Raw genomic sequence first — 25,772 nt, 5'->3', positions numbered from 1 at the left:
TAACCCAAGCCCTTTTCTAGTGGACTGCTGGGGACAGTCCCCATGCTCATGTAGCTGGAGCTGGCTTCACTCACTGTCTGTAGTTTCCCTACATGTTTTCCTTCCCATGGCATCTCTAACTTCTTTTTATGCATTTAGTTCCTTGGGTACGCAGTACTGGGTTTTATGTATGTGTGAGTGTGTGTGAGTGTGTGCGCACGCACGCGCGCGCACATGCACACATGCGAGTATCCATGTGAGTGCAGGGGAAGTTATATGAATTTGCTAGCATGTATTATTTAACTTAAAGTAACACATAAATGAAAGGATGCTAGGTTTAGCCATAATTTTCAGAGATAAAAACTAAGTCTACAGTAACCAAAAGATTTACTTGAAGTTAAAATTTGGGATATTAGGAGTTGGCCCCAGGTTTATCTTAGAAGTCTAAACTCTGTCTCTTACTGGAGTCAGAGAGAGAGTTGGGAGTTGTAAGCATAGAACAAATATTAACCACATGAGAGTAAGAGAGAAAATTGGACATATCAGATAATGTGGCCCCAGACAAGCGTGAGAAGCCATTGTGCCACCCCTAGTAGCTTGGCCAGATATGTTTTCCTCTCTGGCTCCATTCATGCTGTGCTCGTTCTCCGCCTTTCTGAAGCCTGCCATTGCTGTCACTCTCTCATTGTCGTCATTCCCATGCCAGTGCTCATTTCCGTCTGACAAGTTGTGACCACTTCCCTTTGCTCTTTGACCAGCCCCAGCTCTAGATTAAACAAGCCCAAGCAGCTCAGCAGTTGAAGAATGCACACCTGTGGGAACTGTCTTACATTGCATTCAAAACCACAGACCTCGAATAGGAATTAAACAAAATTAAGTCGTCCTGCTAAATACTCCTAATAAACTGCTTTTTGCTTTTCAAAATACCTGTTTTACTTTCCTTTTCTCAGATCCATACTCTCCCCCTTTAGGTTTCTGATAACCTCATTTTCTATTTAAAGTGTAGGGTACAACTGAGAAAGCTGGAACATGGATCCCCTCTTCTTTCCAACCTCGGGTCAACCCTTGTGTTTGTTTCATGTGGAAGCTGGCTCCTCCCTCCTGTGGAAGACAAAATCTTCCTGGTGCTTGAATCTCGTTCTCCTTTTGACTTCTTGGCTGTCTCTAGCTACTCTTTCCATCATTGTGACGTTGCTAACAATGGTCTAATTTAGATGTCTTCTCCTTTAAATATGAAACTTGTCTGCATTTTCTATCTTTATCATTCATTGCCTGTCAACCTCCTTGTGTTTCTGTCCCCATCATTTGCTGAGAAACTTCAGTAGCAAACCATTTCATACAGTTAAATACCAACGTGTCATCTCTACCTCGTCAACATCTTACTTACTTGGGACTGCCTTCCTATTAAGAAGCGTCTTTGTTTTGATTTCTGTGATGACTACCCTGCTTTCCTTCTTGACGCCAGCGGTCCTATTCTCAGCTTCCTTTTGTAGATGCTGCTGTTGTACTTGCCTTTTTCCTCTAGCCATTTTGCCTGCACAAGGAATCTGCACCAGTCCTGTGGTTTTAGATGCTGTTATCTTTTATGCCAATGACTCTCAAAGCCTCTTATATCAGGCTTACCCATTTAAAAGTGAGTTTGATGGAAGAAACTTCACATGACCAAAATATGACCTGCACTTCAGTACATACAAAACTGTTCCTCCTGTCATTGACACTTCAGTAAAAAATATGCCAACTAGTGCATTTGATCAAAACCGTCTTCTAGACTGGGAGATTGTTTTCTTTAACCTTTTGTGTATGATCAAAAACATAAAAAATTCTGATTGTTTTTAAATTGTTTCACTGGTTGCTTTTACATAGTTTCTTACAAAGTAGAGTGTCTTGATGCCCCTTATATAATGTGTGTGGTTCTGTCTTCAATATTTTCTTCCATAAATTTTAGAGGTATGCAGTCAGGGTGCTGGAGAAGTAATTTGAGTCCTGGTCTCTGTGTGTGTGTGAGGGGTAACTGGGCTTGTCTTGGGTTTTTGAAACTTCAAAGCCCATAACATACCTGCTCCAATAAGGCCACACCTCCTAATCCTTTCAAAGAGTTCCACTCCCTGGTAACTAAGCATTAAAATATATGAACCTATGGGAGTCGTTTTTATTTGAACCACGACAGTGACCATTCTAAACTAGCTAGTGGTCTAAGGAAGTAGATTCCTTCATTACTGGACTTGCTAATCTTGGGTATAAGGCACTTTTAGAATGGCAGCAGGGAGTTTGGAGGGAAGGAGTGACTCTAGGGAAATCTGCAGTGCTCAAGAATTTTCACAAACAGAAGGATAAAATTCAAACATTCATAAACTTACTATAACCTGAATTTCCTATTATGTGAAGAGGGGAGAGAAGAAAAAAGAAAGATCCTACTGCACGTACTGGCTTTGGGGGAGCCTAGGCAGTTTGGATGCTCACCTTAGGAGACCTGGATAGAGGTGGGCGGTCCTTGGGCTTCCCACAGGTCAGGGAACCCTGATTGCTCTTCGAGCAGATGAGGGAGGGTGACTTGATGGGGGAGGGGGAGGGAAATGGGAGGCGGTTGCGGGGAGGAGGCAGAAATCCTTAATAAATAAATTAAATAAAAAAAAAGAATTACAGAGAAAAAAAATAAAATAGAAAAAAAAAGAAAGATGCTGTGTGAATGTAACAATTGAATTAACAGTATTGTATTTATTTAATAAAATGATTAATTTTGAAAAAAAAAAAAGAAAAAAGAAAGAAAGGGAGTTGTGGTGAGATAGGAAACAGGGGACTAGGGAGAGGGCCAGAGTTGGTCTTTTTATCCACCAGCTCGTGTGGGAACTAATCTGTTACCAAGACAACTCACCTGCTCCCGAACTCATAATCACCTCTCTTAAAGGCGATTATATTAGGGAATGAAGTCATGACAAACCACATCAATATCAAAGGAGATCTTTTTGTAATGTTTAGTAGGTTGTTGTTGATACTTGATGTTGTAGTGGAATGCACTGAAAAAATTCAAGCATCAGATTGATGGTCCTGCTGTCCTATGATTCTAATAGAAAAGAGGCTGAGGTCCCAGAGTTAATGAACAGAAAGCCTTTTCTCTTTTGACCATGAATGTTTGATACATAATAAGCATCTCAGAGTGAAGTTGCTTGGTCTCCATGAGCAGCGCTGTCAGCTAGCGTCTGTCATATGAGAAACCGTGTGGTCAAAAGAAGCATGTTTTACCATCCTGTGTTCTCTCTATCCCCCCTGCTTGGCATACTTGAGAGAAACAATTTGTTTGCTCTAAACATATCACATTGGGAATCCAGTTATAAAAGTTGCTCTGTACTAAAAGGAATGTTTCTTTTTTTCAAAGGTCCGTCAACCTGTTGTGTGCACCAACAACCATGTGTTTTGTTCCATTTGCATTGACATGTGGTTGAAGAATAACAGCCAGTGTCCGGCTTGCAGAGTTCCTATCACTCCAGAAAACCCTTGCAAAGAGATTATTGGTGAGGGGTTATTTTTTATGTGCATAAGATAGATTTAAGACAATTTATAAACAGTGTTTGTTTGGGGAATAGTGATATGAAGTCTTCATTGTTACAGATCAACATCATATTGGGCTTATTGATAATTTTATATAGTTTATATACTACAAAGGACCCTCAAGCCAAATGCAGCTTACATTAGAGACTGCATGTGGACAGAAATATTAATGATTTAAAGTCACAGGTGCTAAGAAGGGAAAATAAAGGGCTAGAGGGTGTTGGAAAGAAGATGAGTAACTCTGAGAAAGTCTTGATGAGGTAGGTGACCTTTAGGTTTTGTGCTTTAGGAATGTTGGCTGAGTGGTGGTATGTAGCCTGTATAGAGGTGAGACAAAATTTAGTCAGATTGGAGCCTCTGGTCCTGTTGAGGATAATGTGAAGCGCATTTTAGTTTATTAAAGAAAAGGAAGAATTTACCCTAAAGTAAAAATAAACACCAGTAGTCTCTCGGAATGTGTTACTTTCCTAGCTCCTGTTTGACACTCCTCTTGTCCCTCCTAATGCAGCACTAATTTTCTTCTTTTAACCTTAATTAGTTTCACTTTATCTTTGACTGGACCAGAGTCTCCAATCTGCATATCCAAATTTTGTTTTGGGGAAGTTATATTGAAGTGCGACTAATAAAAACTCAGAGACAGATATTGGGGTTCGATCTGAAGACCAGAAAAACAAAGCAACCAGCCACTGTCTCTTACCTCGACCTCAGTCTGAAAATGGTGACCCTACCTCCAGGAAACCTCAGAATGAGACTGAGACTCAGAACTGTCTCCTCTAGTCTTGTTTTCCTCTCTAGTTCTGGGATTAAGGGTGTGCACCACTACCACCTGGTTTCTATGGCAAGCTAGTGTGGCTACTGGGATTAAAATTGTGTGCCATTGCTGCCTGGTCTGTAAGGCTGGCCAGTGTGTCTGTTTTACTTTGCTGACCATCAAGCAAGCTTTATTAGAGATACAAATGAAATATCACTACATTATATAATGCAATGTGAAAAAAATGGTTCATTTCATTTTGCTCAAATCAAACAAAAATAAGGATGTCTTTTCCCCTCCAGGAGGAACAGGTGAAAGTGAACCTATGCTGAGCCCTATGGTCAGGAAGCACCTTCGGAGAACGAGACTCGAGCTCCTCCACAAAGAGTATGAGGTATCTAACACTGCTTTAATGCGACTCCAGCAGTGGACTTAAGGGAAACCGATCATAGCCCCACATGTCTGAGACCGCATGCTATAAAGCTTCGCTCTTTGTATTTTCCCTCGGGTCCTTTTTGGTGTGGGGCGGGGCTGTTTGTCTTTGGAGAGTCTTGTAACCCTCGAGATGACACACATTCACCTCCGTGCCTAGTCTGAAACCTTGCGTGCCCGTCTAAACATATGTGATAAGTTCTTCCTTTTCTGTTTACTTACTTTATTTAAGTAAAGGACGGATGACTAAGATTTCATAGAATAGGAAGAAATGGAAACATTTCCCTTTTTCTTTTCCTTCTTTAAAATTATTTTTTAATTTGAGATTTTTATTTTATGTTTGTGTTTTGTTTGCATGTATTCCTATGCACCACTTGAGTGCCGGGTGTCTGCGGCCAGGAGAAGGGGTTGGATCACCTGGGACTCCAGGTGTGTGCTGGGAATGAAGCCCAGGTCCTGGAGAACAGCAGCAGTCCTCTTAGCTGCTGAGTCAGCTCTCTACAGCCTCTTCCTTTTTAAAAGTGTGTGTGTGTGTTTGCTAATTTGTACCTCTTCTCTTTATTTTATATTTGTTCATTTAAAAAAAAAGTGAGTGATTAAAGAAGTCCACTTAGGGAACTCAATTAGTTTGTTACTGTCTGTAGAATCACTGACGATTATAAACATGCTGAATTCTGGTCCACATGTAAACGTTATGCTTAAGTAAACTGATATGTTAGCATCAGTGTGAAGTGTTATTTCTAATCTTCATCTAAAGGTGAATGAGCAGACTGGTTTACCATGAAGGTGGAATTTTTACAAGTGAATTCAATATACTTTTGATAGTAGACATTAAGATCTGTTGTCATTTTATCTTCATTAAAAGAATGGAGATTTTATAATATACATATATATGTATATGCGTGTATATATTATATTTGATCTAGTTTTATATCCCCCCCTTTTTCTTAGCAGTTGGAGAAAGGCTTTTTGTGGGAGGGTAAGGAAAGACATGTGCGGCAGATACACAAAAATCCTCTGCAAGCAGAGGGGGCTTGTGAAGCCGAAAAATTTAGTCTTTCTTGAGGGCTGGGTATTTTTTAAGACTCTGAAGGGTCTTTGTCCCCTAATTTAGGCTTGGTCAATTTGAAGAAAGACAGAATGGCTGATTGGCATGCAACAAATATTTATACTGCTGTGTAAATATAGTATGATAGGAAGGTTTCTCTAAATTAGACTCTGCACATGGAAACTATCTGAGCTGCCTCAAACATTTTAATGCACGGGAGCATAAGTGATGGAATAAATGTTCATCCCTACATTTTCCCCATTTGTGAGTATTTAATGCATGCTTGTTTACTCATTGCTGTATTTACTTAAAGATTGCAGTTTCTTATGCTGGGTATGGTGGCACATCCCTTTAATTCCCGCTCTTGGGAGACAGAGGCAGGCAGATCTCTGCGATATCAAGATCTGCCTAGTCTGCAGAGTGAGTTCAGGACAGCCAGGACTTAAAAAGAGCGATGATTCTTAACCTTCCTAATGCTGTGGCCCTCTCTTACAGTTCCTCGTTGTAAAATTGTTTTATTGCTACAGCATGACTGCAGTTTGCTACTGTTGTGAATTGTTATGGAAATATCTTGCATGCAGGACGTCTGGTGTGGGTCACCTGTGAAAGGGCTGCTCAGCCCCAGGCTCAGAACCACTGATACAGAGACCTTGTCTCCAAACAAACTAACAAAAAGTGGGGTGGGGAAGGATGCAACTTCCTTTAGAATACTGTTAAATGTATTATAATATACTAGTAAATAGTACTGGGACAAATCTAAAAGGCACTCTTCCATAATTAATAAATGTCATGGATATTAATTAGAGAGCTCATTGACTTAAGTCTATTTTCTCTTGCTTTAAAATCAGAACACTTTAAACTGGCTTATGTTTCTACAAGCTAAAGTTAAGGCATACATGATGATGGAGAAAAAGAATAAGGAAAGAAAGAGTGCCAGCGCTTGCTCTGCGCTCTCTCTCTCTCTCTCTCTCTCTCTCTCTCTCTCTCTCTCTCTCTCTCTCCCTCCCTTCCTCCCCCTCTCTCTTTCTCTTTTTAAGTCAGGAACCCATTTATTGGTAACCTAGATATCAGCCTTAATCCATTCATGAGGGCCTCATGACCCTCGATGTTCCCCCTTGTAATGTCACAATGGCAGCTGCATTTCTGCAGGAGATTGGGAGGGACATTCAGACAGGCACTGACATTTGGAGTTTATTTTCTGTTAGAGCTTTTAACAGCCTCATGTAATTAAGATTTTATGCCCATTATAGAATAAATGGTATTGAACTGTGGCTACATTGGTCCATGAGAGTGGAGGGAGCAGAAATGGGGAACAGGGTCGGGATGACCGTGGATATGCCAGGGACAGGGACAGCCTTAGGTGAGTCAGCTCAACTTTAGTCCGTGGTAGAAGGAATGTATAGGACTCGGGAGCCTGGGGACAGATCCTAGTTTGCATCAGGTGGCATGCTCCTATCACAAGGCTTCCTATGTGGCAGTAGGGTCCTATGGAAATGACTAGAGCATTTGCCTAATTGCCTTGTGAACAGCAGGGGAATAGCATTTGCAGGGAACTGTCTCAGGGGTCGCCATTGAGGTAGGTCAGACATCCTGGGCCTAAAAAAGTCCTTCAGATAAGAATAATAGAAAGCAGGCAGCTTGCTGAGGGAGGGAGTCCTCCCTGTTGCCACGCTTAGAGAAAACTGCCAGGCTGTGGTAGTCAGACCGGCAGAGCCTCCCAGCACTACACAGAAGAATCTACCCCAAATGTTTGCCCTCGCATTCAAGAGCAACAGCAGGTCCAGAGCAGAGAAGCAGATATTTGGAATGGCTCTGAGTAACGGTTGAAGACCCACTGCTGGGATTGATCTGGGATGCAAAGTGGAAAGATTTCATTCCTACTTTAGATATAGAAATAAAAATATAAACAAAATTGTGGCTATTTTGAACAATAGCTTTTAAATTTCTCTCTTTAAAGCAATTAAGATGCCTCAGATTTTCCGTCTGAATAGGAATCTACTTTGTTGTTGAAATTCATGTTTTTTCTTAATTTCTTGATGATATTTTAAACAAAATCAAAGAGTTGACATTTATAAAACCAGAGCTGTCTTTGAATTCAAATGTAAGTAGCTGGTATCAATTTTTATGAGAGACAAAATACTTTGAGAATTTAAGCTGACTGTTTCCTTATAAAACCGTTCTGGTATATAAAGGGTCCATGTATGTATGAAAGTTTGAGTGTAATATTCAAGAACACATTGGCTCTGGCTGAGCATATACAAACATTAGTTCATATCTGATCGTTGAATTCCGTACTCTTTCAGGATGAAATAGATTGTTTGCAGAAAGAAGTAGAAGAACTTAAAAGTAAAAACCTGAGTTTGGAGTCACAGATCAAGACTATTCTGGACCCTTTAACCTTGATGCAGGGCAGCCAAAACGAAGACAAACATCCAGCAGCAGATAATCAAAGTAAAAGTGACCCAGAAACGGTAGTGGAATGGAAGAAAAAACTCAGAACAGCTAATGAAATGTATGAAAAAGTAAAAGATGATGTGGATAAGTTAAAAGAGGTAAGTTGTTGTTGTGGGAAAATCCGTGGTGGTTGTTTTGAAGTTGTGCAGTAGTGTACGCACTTTCCCAAGTGTACATAGCCGTGTCCTTGACTCAGCATAGCTAATGTGGGGGAGCGGGACTACGGCCTGGTGAGATGTTCATGCACTAGCAACACGTCGTCTCCTTAGCTGTCTTGAGCTGCCAAGAAGTATCAGGTGGTTCCATTTGTGACTATAATTGGAGACCTGTAGTGCTTGTCTATGAGCGTGCTTCTGGAAGAGTTGCATCAGTTGAAAGGATGCGTTTCTGTCCCCCTCTTTGTGGTTTGCTTTAAGTTTTTAAGCTTACAGCAGTGACTGCTTTGTGGGCATTGAAACAAGCATATCCCATCTCCCGGCTTAGCAAAGAAACATTTATTGGCTTGTTTTTTGAGGCAAGATCTCACTAGTCAAAGATTGCCTGAACTTGCTATGTAGCTCAGGCTGGCTTCACATTAACCGCCCTGCTGCTTCAGACTCCTGGTGTTAGGATTGCTGGTGTGTCTCACTGTACCCAGCTGAACAGAAGATTTTCACCAAGTCTTTCTTAGCACTACCATTCTCTGATGCTGAAAGCTGACTGTAAGTACATTCTGGAATTAGTTTACTGACTAGCTCCAGAGAAAGCCATGAGCACCTGCTTTAGACCACTTCTGCAGGAGAGTAATGGGGCACATGGGCTGTCTATCCGTCCAACAAGATACAGAGGACATTAGTTGAGGTTGGGGAAGCAAACTTGGGATTTTTTAAGTCTAGAAAGGAGATAAAGATGCGTGCCGTTAACACTAGCACAGTGACAGGTATTCTATTGCTTTCTGGAACATAGAGCAGCCTTTAGCTTGACTTGAGGATTATCTGCCCTGCAGTACAGTAGTGGTAACTGGTGTGATTTTATAGCACTCGTTTCTACAACTGCCCTTTTAACCTATCTCCATTTCTTTAAAATGCTGTTCTTGTTCTGAATTATTGCGTCCTGAGCCACGAAATCGTTAATGGACTCCGTATGGTATTTTATAGAAGAACCACTGCATGTTAGCTCTCATATCTTCAGCGAGGTTAAGTAGTAGAAAAACATTTTCAAATTAGTCTCCATAAACAAAAGAATGTGCTGCGATTCATAAAAGGCCAGTGTGAAAGGAATATGGAGACGGCTTTCAGAAAGAGCTGCATCCATGCCTCCCTGCGTCTTTATGAGGGAAGTGTGTACTGTGTACTGCAGCCAGCCTTAGTGTATGAACATGTTACTTTAGTAACACGTTATCAGAGTTAGTAAATGAACATCTTGTCAGAATTACTGTTATCAGAATTAGTTGGTATATTCACTAAGCCTGTTTGGGGTACCCAGTGAAAATATTAGGTACTAAATTACAAATGAGTAAGAAACGTGGATTACAGAGACAAAATGCAAATATGAAGTACAAATAATAATCTCAGTCAGATGCTGAAAAAAACGATTCGGTAGAGTATGACTTGGTTTGAGCAAATGGACGTCTGATGCCTGTATCCGTGAGTTTGGAAACATGAGACCTTGTCACTCCCAGTCAGAGTTGAGAGTGCATAATAATCAAAGGCTTTGATATCCCCAGGTACTGTAAGTAGGCAGAACTCTACTGTTTATAACCTTTAGATCCTTTTAATAGTTAGGAGCTATCCAGCCTATAACGAGAAGTATTAAAAAGCCACAGGGCTAGTGAGGGATCTTGAAACATAATATGATCCCAGTATTAGGGGGTGGGATAGGAAAGGAAGTCAGGTGAGTTCTAATTTAAGCTTCTTGTCATCATCAAAAAATATTCACTAAGTGCCTCCCTTTACGGTGCTATGCTTGAAAGCTTAATTCATTGTTGGTGTATGAGGAAGTAAATGGCTTTCCTGTATCTTCAGAGGGTAATAATGGTGGTGTCTATCAGTCACTTAAAGAATTAACCCTCCAGCATCCTGGTTTGTGTGCATCCCTGAAGAAGGTGAGCAAACATTTGAGTAGGGGTATAGGCTTCAAGTGAGTATTCTCCACCTCCCTTACTTGTTACCGTTGAGATACAATTGTATTAAAGTAGGTAAGTAATACATTCTGGAAGTTAGTCAGAAACTCTGGCCAATGTTTTTATTATAGGTTTTCAAAATTCTTAGGTTTCCCTTTCTTTTTCCCTGACAGTAATTCTATGGTTTGTTAAATATGAGCATAAATGTTCCAGCCATAGCATTTTCTTGGCTGGGTTAGTAAGTTTGGTGACTAACCTAGAGAATTTTATCTTCTCAGTGGCACACAAATGCAGTAACAAAAAAATTTAAATAAAGTGGCTTTTAAGAAAATTCTAAAGTCTAAGAGTGTAGTTTGTTTTACTCATTTGACTCTTCTGGTCTTTGGTCTTTCCCAGGAGCCTACCACCTAGCTCCCAAATAAATCGCACATAGAGGCTTATTCTTAGTATTAAATGCAGGGCCTTACCTTGGCTTGTTTTTAGCCAGCTTTTCTTATCTTAAATTATCCCATCTGTGGCTGGCAGTGTGGCTGGGTGCCTGACCCCAGGTGTCCCCCTCTCCTATTCCTCCTTTTTCTCCTATTTATTCTCTCTGCATCCCCACATATTCTTGCTCCTGCCTCGCTATTGGCCATTCAGCTCTTTTATTAGACCATCAGGTGGCTTAGACAGGCAAAGAATCACAGCTTCACAGAGTTAAACAAATGCAACATGAAAGAATATATTGTATCTTTGCATCATTAAACAAATGTTCCACAGCATAAACAAATGTAACACATCTTAAAATAATATTTTACAACACAAGAGCATGAATATTTATTTTATTTTATCTTTTTTAAGCTCTTGTGATACTGAGCTTCTGGCTTCCCTCTTTTCTTTTGTGTCAGCCTATGCATTCCAGAAGAGCTACTGCATGATTTTAGTAAGTTTTAAGTATTAAACAAACAAAAAAAGAGTCATTCTTAAAGGAATTTTTTTTCTTCCATGTGTATGTGAAGGTACAGTTGGTGGAATTTACTGGGAAATATTGCCCAAATTTTAAGGATATCAGAAGTTGAAAGACAGAATAAGAAAGACCTGTTAAAGAAAGAAAGTCAGTAGATGACTTGGGTTAGGTTTATCACTAGAGAAGTGTTAAATAGTAACAAAGAAACTAGTCTCCCGGTTTAAGAATGAACTCTTTAGCATTAGTTTGTAAATACTTGTGTATGATGCAATCTTGTCTTGTTTAGAGCATTCAATTATGGTAAAATGAAAAAAAAGAAACATATTTACCATTAGTGTGGTCCCTTAGTAGCTTTGAGCTAGCTAACACAACTTCATTTCCCTGAGTACAGGATTTAGAAAGTGCTAGGGGAATGTAGATTTTAAATACCTACTTGTACTCGCAGTTTCAAGTGATTTCCACTGGGGATTTTACGTTTCTGAGGACTGTGTCTAGTGTTCAGTTTGCTGATATTGCTGTAAGAATACAGATGGCTCATGTCGTCATTTTTACAAGGTACTTTTGTGTTAGCTTATGTTTAATTTTTTTTAAAAGATTTATTTATTTATTATGTATACAACATTCCTTCCATGTATGTTTGTATGCCAGAAGAGGGAACCGGATCTCATTATAGATGGTTGTGAGCCACCATGTGGTTGCTGGGAATTGAACTCAGGACCTCTGGAAGAGCAATCAGTGCTCTTAACCTCTGAGCCATCTCTCCAGCCCCCATGTTTAATTATTTTTAACTCTTCTTTCAGGCAAATAAAAAATTGAAGTTGGAAAATGGTGGCCTGCTGAGGGAGAATTTACGACTGAAGGCTGAAGTTGACAACAGATCTCCCCAAAAGTAGGTACCTCACAGAGCAAAGTCTCTGCTTGTCAGTGCTTTTAGCTGACTCTGTAATGGCTTGTGCGTTCTGTTTGACTCATTTAGAAAAGTTGAATGATTCTGAGTGTCAAGTTCAAGTCTTAGCTTTAGTTGAGGCTAATTGAGAGGAAAGGATTTCATTCTAAACTCCTTTCCTTTTTTGATGTATAAGAATATTGTTTTATATTCCCCAAGACAAATGAAGCTTTACTTGATTTTACATCTAACTATTTAATAGTACTAATGAATGTTAATTTTAAAACAATCCCCTTTAGCTATTTTCTGACTATATAATCTTGATAACAGTTGAGCGTCCATGTAAGGCACTCTCTCCCTGAATCAATAAGCTGTGGTATAGGTGATTAAGTGAGAGGTGGCGGCACAGAGGGGTTAACTCCCTTGTTATCTGAATCTGCTCAGTAGGAAGAGGTAGCAGGAGCATTTGAACTCAGGTGTACCACCTCAGATTCTGAGCACTTCGCAGTTGCAGGAAATAAAGTGCGGTGTTTGAACTACAAATTTGAAACTGTAATGAAGTGAATTGACTCCTCCTTTTATGATGGTGGAGACTTCACCCTGTTAGGAGTTCTAAATTTTGACCTGTTTAGCGTTTTGGTTTGTCTATTCAAAGTGGTAAGGAAGAACTAGGAGTTAAGGGGGAAGATGGAAAAGAGATGAGAGAACTTTTGGAGTCCTCACTCCCCAACCCACCCATCCACAGGAGGAAACAGGCAAATGAGAAGGCAGTATGGATGCCAAGGTGTGCAGTCTCCTTGCAGGATGTATGTCAGAATGCCACCATTTCTCTGCTTCTGACCACTCGACTTCTTTACTTATTGTAAGAAGACAAAAGTAAATGATGGACATATATCCTACCAGAGAAGAAATAGCTCTTGTTGGATGCAATATGGTTTAGGAAATGGTGGAAGTAAATCCTGATTACACAACCAGTGCTGACAAAGGTAGAACTTTTCCTCTTAGATGTTCCCTTCTCCCATGCGCTCTAAGCCCTGCTCTTCCTTCTTGTCAGATAATGTCTTACTGACAAATTAGTGAAATAACCTGAGAAAGTGTTGCTTTTATGTGGGCTTGAATCCCTGTTATTGGCAGCTCGCCCTGCCAGTCACAGTAATGCTTATCCATTAGTCGTTTCCCACAGCGTGCTGAATGGAATGAAAGCTATTTTGTTTGTAGCTTTTATTTCTTGAAAAGTTGCCCACCAGATTTCAAGTTTAATGCCAGCCACAAAGATGTATGCTTTTAAATATCCATGACTTCTACCAAATAAATAACTGGAGAATCTCACCTGAGGAAATCTGGCCTCCATCCACTTGTAAACAAGCAGCTCCACATCTGAATCTAGCCTCCCTGCAGCATTTGCAGTTTCTAACGTGCATGCCTTCTCTCCATGGGAAGGGAATAGTTTCATTTGGACAGTGACTTGAGCTGACCCCTATTCCAGATCAATTTGCAAAGCATTGAGGTATTAAATGTATGTCATTTATAGCCTTGTTTACTCTGCATCAGTAAACCCTGGAGGGATTCAGGGACAGGCTGATCACAGCTGAAAATGCCCAGATATGGTTCACAACAGAGTACTTATGTTTATGTAGAAAAGAATATGAAATTCCAAGAATTTAAAAGTAAATACAAACATACAAAAATCACTCATTCATTTCCTTCTCTGTATAGGAAGTGCCTTGACTAATTATTTTCCTTTTGTCTTGTTGTCAAGTGTAAAGGAATAATTCTTACACAGTAACATGATATTATTCTCTGATACAGCCCTCAGTTTGAGCAGACTATTCTCTAAGTCACCCAGAAAAGTGCACTTTAGACACCTGAATAGAAAAGAATTAGGAAGGTGTATTAGTCACCTCAGGCTTCCAGAACAAAATACATACACAGTTTGACTTAAATAATAGATTTATTTTTTTCAACAACCTCAAAACTTGTTGGGTAGACCTGTGTTCACCCATGCCCACCTTCCCTTTAGGGAAAGTTAAAGTTCTCTGACAGTAAGAACCACGTCATTTTAGTAGAAAACAAGGGTACTAGAAAGGAAGCGATACACTCCTGGATTATAGCCTGACATTCCTTACCTTACTACATTTGTGTCTCTTGAACCGTTTTGTCTGCTGTGACTTTAATAATCAGCTACCAGGGTGTCCGATTGTACAACACTGGCCTCACTTCCTTTCCTGAACTGCAGACTCACGCTTACATGTTCTACTCCTGTCAGCACAAAGCACGGTGGTTAAGGTCTTAGTTCCAGAGACAGACTGCCTGAATCCAGTTTTCTGTGCTTCCACTCTGTCCCTGTGTTCTCTGCATAATTCATTTTCTGGTACACTCAGAAATTGTCTATAGTACAGACGAAATCAAGTGGCTGGCTTAAATTTCCTATTGAAACTGCACAGTATTTTCCAAAAATGAAATCCAGACTCTGCATACGCTCCTCTGTCCTGTCGTCTTCCTTCTCCACGTTCCCAGCTGCCCTCCTCCAGCTTTCCTGGCCTTCTGTTTATAGAGCATGCAGGGCTGGCGTCCTCTGCTTGGGATGCTCTGCTTCCTGATCTTTGTTAGCTGCCGCTGTCAATCAGCAGTCACTTTTCCTGACCATGTTGTTGAGACCAGCCCCTGCCTTCACTGCTTTCCATTGCCTTACCATTTCTTGTCAGACCAGAAGTAAATCATACAGGGGAAGCATTCAAATATGTTGATGCTTGAACTCTCTAGAACTGAACACTAGCTACTGTGAAATGGGCCAATGAAACTTACTTACCATAAAGGTTATACTCGAGGTTAAGCAATTAAAGTATTGAATGTACTTATAGCAGAGTACATAGTTATACTCAGCCAGTCTTACAGCATGCTCAATTTAGTCTTTCATTTTCTTAAATTACCGTGTTCAGTTCATTGTTCTTCAATTCTGAACTCTTAATTCAAAAGACTAAGAATGTTGCACCCTATATCTTTTATGTCCAGGACTCTTAAACCTCTTAAGCACCTGGTAAGTATTGGTTAAATAAACAAGTCAACAGTAGACAACATTAAGCACATTGTTTAGCTTATTGATACTCTCAATTTATATAGATAATATATTGAGAGGATTAAAGGAATTATTTCTATATCCTTTTATAACATGTTCTATTGCTGTAATGAGACAGTGTGTCCAAGGTAGATTATAAATAAAGCATTTAACTGGGGGCTTTCTTACAGACTCAGGATTTACTCGTTGGCCATTATGATGGGGAGCATGGTGGCAGGCAGACATAGCATTGGAGCAGTAACTGAGAGCACACATCTTTGTCTAAAGACAGTAGGCAGAGGCAGAGGCAAATGTCACCCCTAGTGACCCACCTCCTCCAACTAGGCCACACTTGTTAATCCTTCCCAAACAGTTCTACCAACTGGGGACCAAACATTCAAGTTTATGAACCTATGGGGGCCTCTCATTCAGACCACCACAACTGTAACAAAGAATGAAGGAATGGGATGTTTCTTTGTCTGTGTCTAAATAAATATACCCACTATATTCTATACTCCATCCTGTGCAGAAAACTGTTTATACTCTTGTGTCTAAATAAGTATACCCACTGTACTCCATCATGTGCAGAAAACTGTACACTCTTGGTTTATTTGTGTCTTTGTCAGCAATTTCACTACTCATCGGGTTGCCAAATATGGAAATGTTAGTCTTAGTTTTACTATTTTTCCTCATTCCACACCTGGCTGTTCAGATGTCCTTTCGAACATTCCTCTCGGACTTACATTTGTAAGGTCTCATCTAATTCCCAGTAGCCTAGATAAAAGTAATTTCTTGTTCAACCTCACTCTTGGCTTCTTCTCCCTTGAGAGTCTCCTGAACCTCAAGTATCTACTTTATTGTTACCTGAAATCTAGACTATAAATCTGATCTTCTTGCTCTTCTATCTGATGACATTTGATGTATCCCAGTCACCTTCATAATAAAACTCAAATTTCTAACTCTGGTCTACAAGGCTTTGAGTGCTTGACCTTTAAACTTCCTTGTATTTTCTCTTGCCTTGTTTTCTTTCTGTTCTAGTCATGTGGCATTTCTCCCTGGGCTCACATATTTGTCTTTATCCTGCTGTACTTGCATACCTTGGCTCATACCTTCTTCCTCGTCTTCCCTCGTCTTGTCCAGTATTATTATTATTATTATCATCATCATCATTATATAATGGCTACCTATTCTTTAAAATCCAGCCCAGTGTTACTATCTGTGAGGACATCCACAATTTCTCTAGGCCAAGTTGTGCCATGCCTCCCTTTTGTTTTGATTATTCTGGTACTCATTAAAGTGGAATCAGTCCTGCTGCGGGATCAGCATTAAAACTTAGTGATGACTCATTCTGCCAGCCCAAGGGCACTTAGATGTATTTGCAAATGCATGTACGTATGTTTACACTATGTAAATATATATCTGGTGTGCACATGTAGCTTTCTGTTCTGGAACTGACAGAAGGAAGCTGTCCGTTCACTCTGTTCCATCACCACTTAGAGTAAACTAACCAGGATGGGAAGATGTTTAAGTTTTTTCTGTCCTCAAAAAATGTGTGAGAGTTTTAAGATAACAGGACATCAGAGATTAGCATTTTCTCCAGATGAAGAGATCTTCAAATGAACGGAGATTTTCAGAAGGTTCTCTAAGGTATGACAGAAATCAGAAGTTTGAGAGGAAACCACAAGAGGTGGAGGTGTGTAAGAGATTTTCCAGTCCTGGATTTCTTGTCTGAGTCTCTGTGTAAGCTGGATTATCTAGCTCTGTTCTGGCTCTATGCTGTGGCTCATTTCTAATTCCTGAGTCTGCTTTTCCTCAAGGACCACATGCCGGTTCACTCCCTTTCTTAGCCACTGCTTACCTGGCTGGCTAGGGTTACTCTTCCCCCTCGACCTATTCATTCCCTCCAGATTCTGCTCTGACAAACACAATGATTCCTGGTATTTGACCCCAGCCTGATCTGGTGACTGATTCTGTTCTGCCCTTTGGTTTTCCCAGAAGGAGAAGTTGTAGACTGTCAGGGGAAGCATGATGATACCCTGGGGCCAGACTGTGACAGCAGCTAGTGCTCAAGCCCTTGGGCTGGGTGCCTGAGGGGCCCTTCTCAGGATAGACAGCTAATTGGTGATAGACACTTACTGCAGTTTTCTGTAGCCTTGTCTTTATTGTGTTGATAGTATATTTTAGGTGCTGGCAGTGCTGTAACTGAGCAGTGGGGTTGTCAGAGAGATTATAATGAACTTTTGAGAACAGCTAGGATGGCTTTTACTTACCTTGTAGTCCTTCTTATAGCCCTCTGAGCATACACTAGTCCTCAATAACTCATCTGAATAATTACAGAGTAGCCAGATCACAGTTCTGTTTTATTCTTAGTGTTCCTTATACAGAGACAAGGAACAGAAAAAGAATGAGCAGATTTAGCTAAAGTGAAAAAAATGCATATATCAATACTTGTCTGGGGGAGTTTTCAATGACTTAGCACTCATCAGTAGTGTTTTCTACTACTGAGATTTTGTTATGATTACTATGCTTTGGAAATATGCCTGGTTTTACTCTGTAAATATAAAAAGATATAAAATGGTATTTTTTTCGTGACTGATTATTATCATGCAAACTTCAAGGGCAATCCTTTCCTAAATTTTTTCCCAAAAAATGAGATTTATCTCACATTAAAATGGATCTGTATCGCTGATAGCATAGAGAGAATAGTGCTTGCTGGGTGCTAGGGTGTAGGAAAGGTGATAAACTAGTTAGAGTTTCTAAGCAAAGGACCAGAGACCAAGTCTCTCACCAGTGGTACAAGAAATGAAAAAAGCTACCAAAAAACACAGTCTATAGTTGCCACTGTGACCCTAAGTGACCTTGTGTGGGCCCATGCTTTACTAGAGACTTGCCTTCAAAGGGATTAGTGTGTCTCTCTTCACAGATGTGGCCCAACGTACAGGTCATTTCTCACGAGAATGTCAGCAGTGTAATCCTTTAAGTCTAAGTGCATGGTTAGTTTAAAATAGTGTTGCTGTTGTTTTCAACCCTGTTCTCTATTTGAAAGCTTGCCAAGTAGATTCTGTCTTGCTATTGTTTTGAGAGAGGGTCTCTCTGTGCCTCCCAGATGGCCTCAAACCTGGAATCCTGTGTTAGCTTCTGTCTGGTTGGTGTTACAGGCACTGCCACCATACTCAGCTTCTGACTGGTGTTTGAAACATTACTTTCAAAAGTGGAAGGAAGAGGAATTTACAGTGATCCCTGTCTCGTTCCTCTGCCAACAGATACCCAGTAAACTGTGTGCTACTCTCTGTGTCCCCATCAGTGCTGACAGTAGTCGCTGTGTTCGCTAAATATGTGTTCCGGTTATTCTTGGGAAGTCAGAGATAAAAGTGTGCTTTCCTTTTTATATTTTATTCTTTGAATGGCGTGCCAAGGCACAGAAATCGTTTGTCTCTGTTTTTAGAAGATGTGTTTTCTTTGTCCTTCAATATACCTCCCTAGATGACATTTTTACAGAAGTATGGTGTGACTACGATCGTCATAGACAATACTTTCTGATTGGAAATTCTCTGGGAGTTTATGGAACTAAGTGCTTAATTTTAAAAAGAGAAAATTTTAAGGAAGCGTTTTCAGAAACATATCTCAGTAATGTGGCCAGCTGGGAACATGGCTCAGTGGTATAGAATTTGCCTATCATGTTTGAGATACTCAGTTTCTAAATCCAAGATTTGGGTGGGGCTCAGAATCAATTTTCTTTGTAGTGTGTAGATAGAATATTTCTTCTGCACCTAGCCAAAACACATACAGAGATAAAATAGACATGGAAGATGTACAGCCAAGCCATAGAAGGCAAGAGAAGAATCATGCTGAAGCATTTGAGTCTTCTTTCCCACCAAATGTAATTTGGAGTTGCTTCAGCTCAGCTCTCTCCTTTCCTCTTTATCTGAAATTCCCCCCTCTGCCTTGCTTTGGACCCTCTGTGCCCACAAACAAGGCAGGACCCCTAGCTAATCTTTCCTTTGCGTCCCACTCCCATCAGACTCAGAGTCTTGATAGGTTCATTATGCAGGCTACTCAATCACGTTATGCCTAATCAAAGTTTTTTTCCAAGTCAGGGAATTTCCTAATTGGTAGATTGAGTATACTGAAGTAGAGTATAATGAAGAAGAGGAAAGAAAAATACAACAAAGAAAATACTTCTGCCAACGTGCCTATAATGAAAGATTGAAAGAGGTGGAGGGACCTTGAGTTTAAGGCTAGCCTCACCAATATAAGGAGCCCCTGTCTTAAAAGAAAACAAAACAAACCCTGTACTTAAACTTATATACAAAGGCAACTCTGTGATAGATTTTTTCTTTTTTGTTTTGTTTGTTTTTGAGATAGGGTTTCTCTGTTCTCTTTGTAGTACTGGCTGTCCTGGAACTCACTCTGTAGACCAAGTTGGCCTCGAACTCACAGAGATTTGCTTACTTCTGCCTCCCAAGTGCTGGTATTAAATAATAAGTAATACAGTTATAAGTATGGATGTTTTGCTTGCATGTATGTCAGTGCACCACATTGCGTGCAGTGTCCTCAGCAACCAGAAGAGAGAGCAGGCAAGTGCTCATAGCTTCTGAGTCATCTTTTCAGTGCCTAGGCCATTCTTTATTATAGTAATTGTGGTTGTTCTTAAATACAAAATCTCAAGTCATGGGTCAACTATTTTCATTTTGGTAGTCTTTATTCTGCATAGTAGTTCATAAAATAAGTAGGCAAGCTACCTTAATAATCACTGGGGAAAAGTCACTGTTGTCTTATGGGCTTTAATTTTTTTATGCTGACAGTAAGATGTAATGTTTTGACAAAAAAAGTTAAAATCCATAGGAACAATTGTGAATTTTCTCCAGTGATGACTAAGACAGCTTGCCTATTCATTTTATGAATTACTATACAGTATAAGCCAAATAAGTCCATCCCATGTTGTTTTGGTCATGTTGTTTATTACAGGAATGGGAAGAAAACTGGCAGAGTGAGCTAACCTCTTTTTGATACAAGGATAAATTATCACACTCCTATGTCTGCATAAACTTCACCATTTTATTCTCTCTGCCCTCCGTGTAGTGACATCCACGTGCTCTAAAATGAAAGGTTTTTCCTCCCTACTTGTCATTTCTTTTGGGTATCCTCACCTCTATAATGAGTCTCCCGCGTTAAGCTCTCCTGGTGTGTGTGGTGTCTCCTGGACAGATGAGCAGGATGGCGTTCTCACAGTCTGCTTGTTGAGTGGTTCTGTCTTCTGTTTGTCTGCTTCTCTGAAGTGCCTTGTGAGGTGTTTCTCTGGGAGGGAGGGAGGGAGGGAGGGAGGGAGGGAGGGAGGGAGGGAGGGAGGGAGGGAAGGAGGGAGGGAGGGAGGGAGGGGAGCATACTAGTTTGCTGCGTGTGTACTCACTGCATAGCTCGTGCACATTTGCCCGATCGTTGGGGGCTTGAAAGAGGTGGCCTGACTGGGCACTGATTGTGTATCATTTGTATTTGTGTGTGTGTGAACTGGAGAGCTAGAAGTTGGAGGCTTTATGTAATGAAATTACAGTTAATAACATGTGATGACTACAATTTGAGCTGTGTTAGGAGACTAGTGTTATTTAACTGAGCTAGGGTAATGTGTCCTTATTGGAATCATGTTAAGCAAGGATATCAGTACTGAAAACTTTTAAAATTATTTATTGTTTGTTTATTGGTTTTTCAAAACAGAATTTCTCTGCAAACCAGTCCTGGCTGTCCTGGAACTCACTCTGTGGAGCAGGCTGGCCTCAAACTCACAGAGATCCTCCTGCATCTGCCTCCCGAGTGCGGGGATTAAAGGCGTGTGCCACCACCACCTAGCTAAAACTCTTTTTTAATACCTGGTTTTATGTAAGATTTGTGTAATGTTTAGTGTCACCCTTCTGTGGCTCATTTTCATTGTTTGGATAGGTACGGCCCCCATAGACTGATATGTTTGATGCTTGGCACATAGGGAGTGGCACTATTGGGTGTGCCCTTGTTGGAGTAAGTGTGGCCTTGTTGAAGGAAGTGTGTTACTGTGGAAACAGTCTATGGGGTCTCATATGATCAAGCTGCCCTGTAAGGAACATGGTTGCTTCTGCTGTAGAACTCAACTCCTCCAGCACCATGTCTGCCTACACACCACTGCTAAGATAGTGGAATAAACCTCTGAAACTGTAAGCCTGCCTCCAAATAAATGTTCCCCTTTGTAAAATTTGCCATGGTCATAGTGTCTCTTCACAGCAGTAGAAAACCTAAGATACTCATGGATTTTAAAATATTAAATATTTGTCTTGTTTTATGGAGTAAGATAGCACTTAGCAATATAGAAATTTTAGAATAATGGGACAACCCATCAACAATTTACATGTTTCTTAAGAATAGGGTTCAATATTAACATAATGATCTCTAGTGATAAGCAGCCATGATACACTGCTAGCAATACAGTACATACTGGAATGGTAAAGGAAATATTAAAATTGGAAAAACAATAGCAAAAGAAAGAAAGATTAAAGATGGCAGTAAACACATGGTCACAACCCCTACAGAGGCATATACGGTGCTTCTTAGCTTCCCTTCTAGCCCAGGACAGTTTGGTGTCTTTTTCTTTTCTTTTTGCCGTATTTACTTATTTATTATGTGTGAGTGTATGTGTATGCTAGGAGGCTTTGATGCTTGCATCCCGTATGCTGCATGTTTTAGAACAGCTTGCTGGAATTATCTCTCTTTCACCATGTGTGTTTCTAAGATTGAACTCAGGTCACCATCAGGCATTGCACAAGCACCTTTACCTGCTGAATCCTCTTGCCAGCCCAGGAAATACTTATCTCTAACCAGATAACCAGAAAATGAAGGTACAAAGCATTTAACACACCAGGTCTTTAAAATCTTTGCCTAGCAAGTAGCCATAAGAAGCCATACTAGGGAACAGGTTATCAGCAATCATGTAGCTTTAACCTGAAGACACCATTACCTAAACACTGTCACGTGTTACTTTTGTGGTTTGGCCTCCTCAGTGCTTCAGCATAAGCCCGGTGGATGATACTTCAGCTCCAAAGACAAGGGCTTCTTGTTATGCCAAGATTCTGGATCATAGAAACTTAGGGTTTCTCTTTTCTTACACTTGTTATTAACTAGATGGCGAGACAACAATTTGGCCAGAGTTGAGAAGGTATTCCAGAGCTCTACAAAGACATTTAACAGCACAGTAGAGCCATCTGCAGAAAACTGGGCATGCCATAGTCAGTTATGAAGAGCGCTTGAAAGGGAAGAGCATCAGATTCTGCCATCTACTGTCAGGACAACCTGCACGCCCTTCTCGAGGTGTTTGCAGTTAGTTGAGCATGGACTCTGGGCCTGCTGTTATTTTGCCTCTTTTCCAGAGTCATGTGGATTATTTCAAGCGTCTTGAAATAGACTTTGATACGTAACTTAATAGCACTGAAATTTGTCAGAGAGGCTAGGGCACAAAAACCAGTCCAGACTCCAAGTGCTTTCACTTTGTTTTGGCTGCTTCAGTTAGTACGTAAGGAAAAAGCAGGAAGTCAAAGATTCTGCTCCCTCCCGCAAGCAAGGTGATGGCTGGTGTGTGCCCAGCCTGATGACTGATTCCCATACATTAGGAGAGGCAAATGGTTTTTCCAGAATGCCATGCTCAGGGGTGGTCAGCAGGTAAAGGCATCTGCTGCCAAGCCTTCCAGCCTGAGTGGAGGAGAGAACTGCCTCTGCCTTTTGTCCTCTGCCTCCCACATTCATGCTGTGGGGGAAGCACATGTGCATGTGCACACATGCACTCAGGCAGGTGCACACCCACAAAGTAAGAATATGACCAAGTCTTTGAGGAAGAACCTTGCCAATCCCCTGTGCTTATTGTATTTAGCCCTTTAATTGGGGTTATAAATGAGAAAGGCAAAAGTTTCTCAACTAGCTAATTGCATACATACTGAAACTTTGTTCGTTCCACAGACGTTAGGTTCTAATAATTGATTTTGCCTCATTTGTTTTCTTCTGGCCCCTTTAAAACACATTTTGTTCCTTCTTTATGAGACGCTGTGGAGAAAAAGTCGTCCTATGAACTCTGTTGTTATAGATGTTCCTACTGTAGTCATGTCTGCTGTGAGATAGTGTCTTCTATGTAGAACACGGAAGATACACACCCAAAATCTCAGCAATATGGTTGCCTAAACAAGACTTAATAAGTGGACACTACCAATTGAATTGCCAACACGAAAGGAGGACTTCTCACAGGACTTTTTTCTAGAAGAATAAAAACTACAAGCAATTGAAGACTACGTGGAGAGGGAGAATCGGTGCTTTCTGGGAACCAGCCTGTATATTAGCTGATCCAAAGAGGTCAGCCCTAAACACTTAGGAACACTGAGTGACGTCAGGAGGTTTATTTATAAATCTATACACATATAACTGAAAGATAAGAGGCCATGGATTTGAGGAGAAGAGGAAGAATGACATACACTTGTATATGAAATTCTCAATAAATACTTTTAAAAGGAAAGATAAATGATCAAAAGAAAAAGGTCAAATTAATACGACTTTCATTCCTCAGTATTCTAGTAGGGTCAGGCACAGGCTTTTGCCTCTGTATCCTTTTTCTCTCATCCAGAACATATACTTCAGTTAACATTGGCAGGCTGAAAATCCTGTAAGCATCTCTAGAGTCTGGCAAAGATGTGTCTCCAGCGTCAGTTCCCAAACTGTTCGCAGTGTTTCTCTGGCATAATGAAGCCTTTGGCCATCACTGCTACTTTGAAAATCAAAGCTTTTTGGTCTCTAATGGAATGTTTATAAAAATGCACCAATTTGAAATTTGCTCAGGAAAAGGAAGTAATGTTAAATGATACTTAGAAATCCCTCTTGCCTTGGCATTGCTTCATTTAATGTTATGTACTCTGGAAATATCGGGAATTAGTAGGAATAAAAGAGTATTAAAACCAAAAAATAAATAAGCCCTTGTGTCCATTGTCTTATTTTGTAGAAGTATGCCATTATATGTGCTGCTTCGTTGTTCTTTCTGTGTGATAGCTTACCTTTGCCAAATTCAATAAAAGTGTGCTGGAATCACTAAACTTTCCTAAGCCCTGTGTCACACTCATCTCGTCTGCGTGTTTTACTCAGGTGAAAGGAACACTCTCTGGATGCAGCTGTAAGAATGCTAAGCCTATAATTAAAAAGCTGTGCTGATAAAGTCCACAATAAAAGGCAACATGCCACTCCATTGCTTTCTGTGTTTCAATAAAAAAGAATTCTTCTAAGAGTCTAGCAGTAAATGTAGACCAAGAGGTCCCTTGTCCCCTGGCACATCGGAGCCAAGAGACAAATCAGTTCCCGTGGTTTTGACTATACATTTCTGTTAGTTTGCCCATTAGCATTCTTAAGAAATTCCCATCACTCAGTATTATGTTTGCGAATTGTTAAAATGGAACTTTGGGGTTCTGAAATCTTTGACCTTTTAGAAAACAGCCTAACTTTTTCAATGAGTTGTGCTTTGCCTGTCCTCTTTTTGTTTTTTTTTAGGGGGGGGGGGGTGGGAGGGCTTCTTGTGAGTCTTTTTAAAACTTTTTATTCTTTTTGTCTTTCAAATCATGCATCCCGATCCCACCCATCTCCTGTCTCCTTGCATCCATCCTCTGCCCCTACAACCCCCTCCCCAATAAATAAAATTTAAGAGAAAAATCGGGGGAGGGGGAAAAAGAAAGAAAGGGAAAATCTCATCATGGAAGCTGCAGTAAGTCACACAGTAAACCCCTTTATCCACACATTTTTACATGCAGACCTTGATGGTTTGAGGCCCCTCATCTATGTCATGGACACTGGATCCTCCCTGGTACTCTTTCTGGACATCAACTCTGCAGGTACTGGACCTGGGCAGTTGCAGGGTTGGTCAGCCGCCAGCTCTCCCCTGTCTTCACCACCACCATGGTGAGCTCTCCAGCATTCCCCTGGCTAGTTCATCCCTTGCAGCAGTGAGCCAGTTCTCCCACTTTGACGTGCCTGTCCTTAATATACATCCAGATGGGGCACTTCGGCTTTTCCTCTCCAAAATACAATACAAAAAATATGACTAGGAATATCACTGACTTCATCTCAGAATCTTTATATTTCTTTTAGAAATATAACTAAGTGGGGGTGGGGAGATGACTCAGTGCCTCTCACTGCACAAACATGGGCATCTGAGTGTGGATTCCCGGCACACATCACAAGCTGTGCGTGCACATATACAGCTGTTGGAAGTGGGACAAGAGGACCACTGGAGCTTGTTGACAATCTAGCAAGAATATAGCATGTTCTGGGTCTCAGCCAGTATGGCAGAAAGGGAGAGGGGGCACTCGGCACATGCACATATACGTGTCTGTACTGCACACCCATCCATTTGGGAGCATTCCTTACTTGTTACTAGTTCCCAGTGGCATCCTTTGGTAGCATCTGATGTGCTAGAAGTGGCATTATTTGATTTTAAATCATCTGGTCATTTTTATGTGAGGATCTCTGTGTTACAAAGTCTGTACTTAAAAGTCAGTCTCTGTGAGTAAATGTAAGGCTGTCACTTTTGC

At 40.6% G+C, this 25,772-nt stretch overlaps 1 protein-coding gene across 2 annotated transcripts in view; it reads left to right on the top strand.

Annotated features, from left to right (window-relative positions):
* Positions 1-25,772, top strand: part of Obi1 (ORC ubiquitin ligase 1) — a 42,695-nt gene that overhangs the window by 12,353 nt on the left and 4,570 nt on the right. The window contains exons 2-6 of one of the 2 annotated variants that reach the window (XM_075949557.1): positions 3,353-3,488; positions 4,579-4,670; positions 5,823-6,020; positions 8,060-8,308; positions 12,058-12,146. In XM_075949557.1, coding sequence (XP_075805672.1) covers positions 5,994-6,020; positions 8,060-8,308; positions 12,058-12,146 — 365 coding nt within the window. In that variant the 5' untranslated portion in view covers positions 3,353-3,488; positions 4,579-4,670; positions 5,823-5,993. The remainder of the gene's footprint in view (positions 1-3,352; positions 3,489-4,578; positions 4,671-5,822; positions 6,021-8,059; positions 8,309-12,057; positions 12,147-25,772) is intronic. The other variant, XM_075949556.1, reaches the window with a different exon arrangement.

The sequence above is a fragment of the Microtus pennsylvanicus genome, chromosome 15 (genome assembly GCF_037038515.1).
Source record: "Microtus pennsylvanicus isolate mMicPen1 chromosome 15, mMicPen1.hap1, whole genome shotgun sequence".
In the NCBI taxonomy this organism is placed as follows: domain Eukaryota; kingdom Metazoa; phylum Chordata; class Mammalia; order Rodentia; family Cricetidae; genus Microtus; species Microtus pennsylvanicus.
The sequence above is the reverse complement of the archived record's forward strand: the minus strand, read 5'-3'. Positions and strand labels throughout refer to the sequence as shown.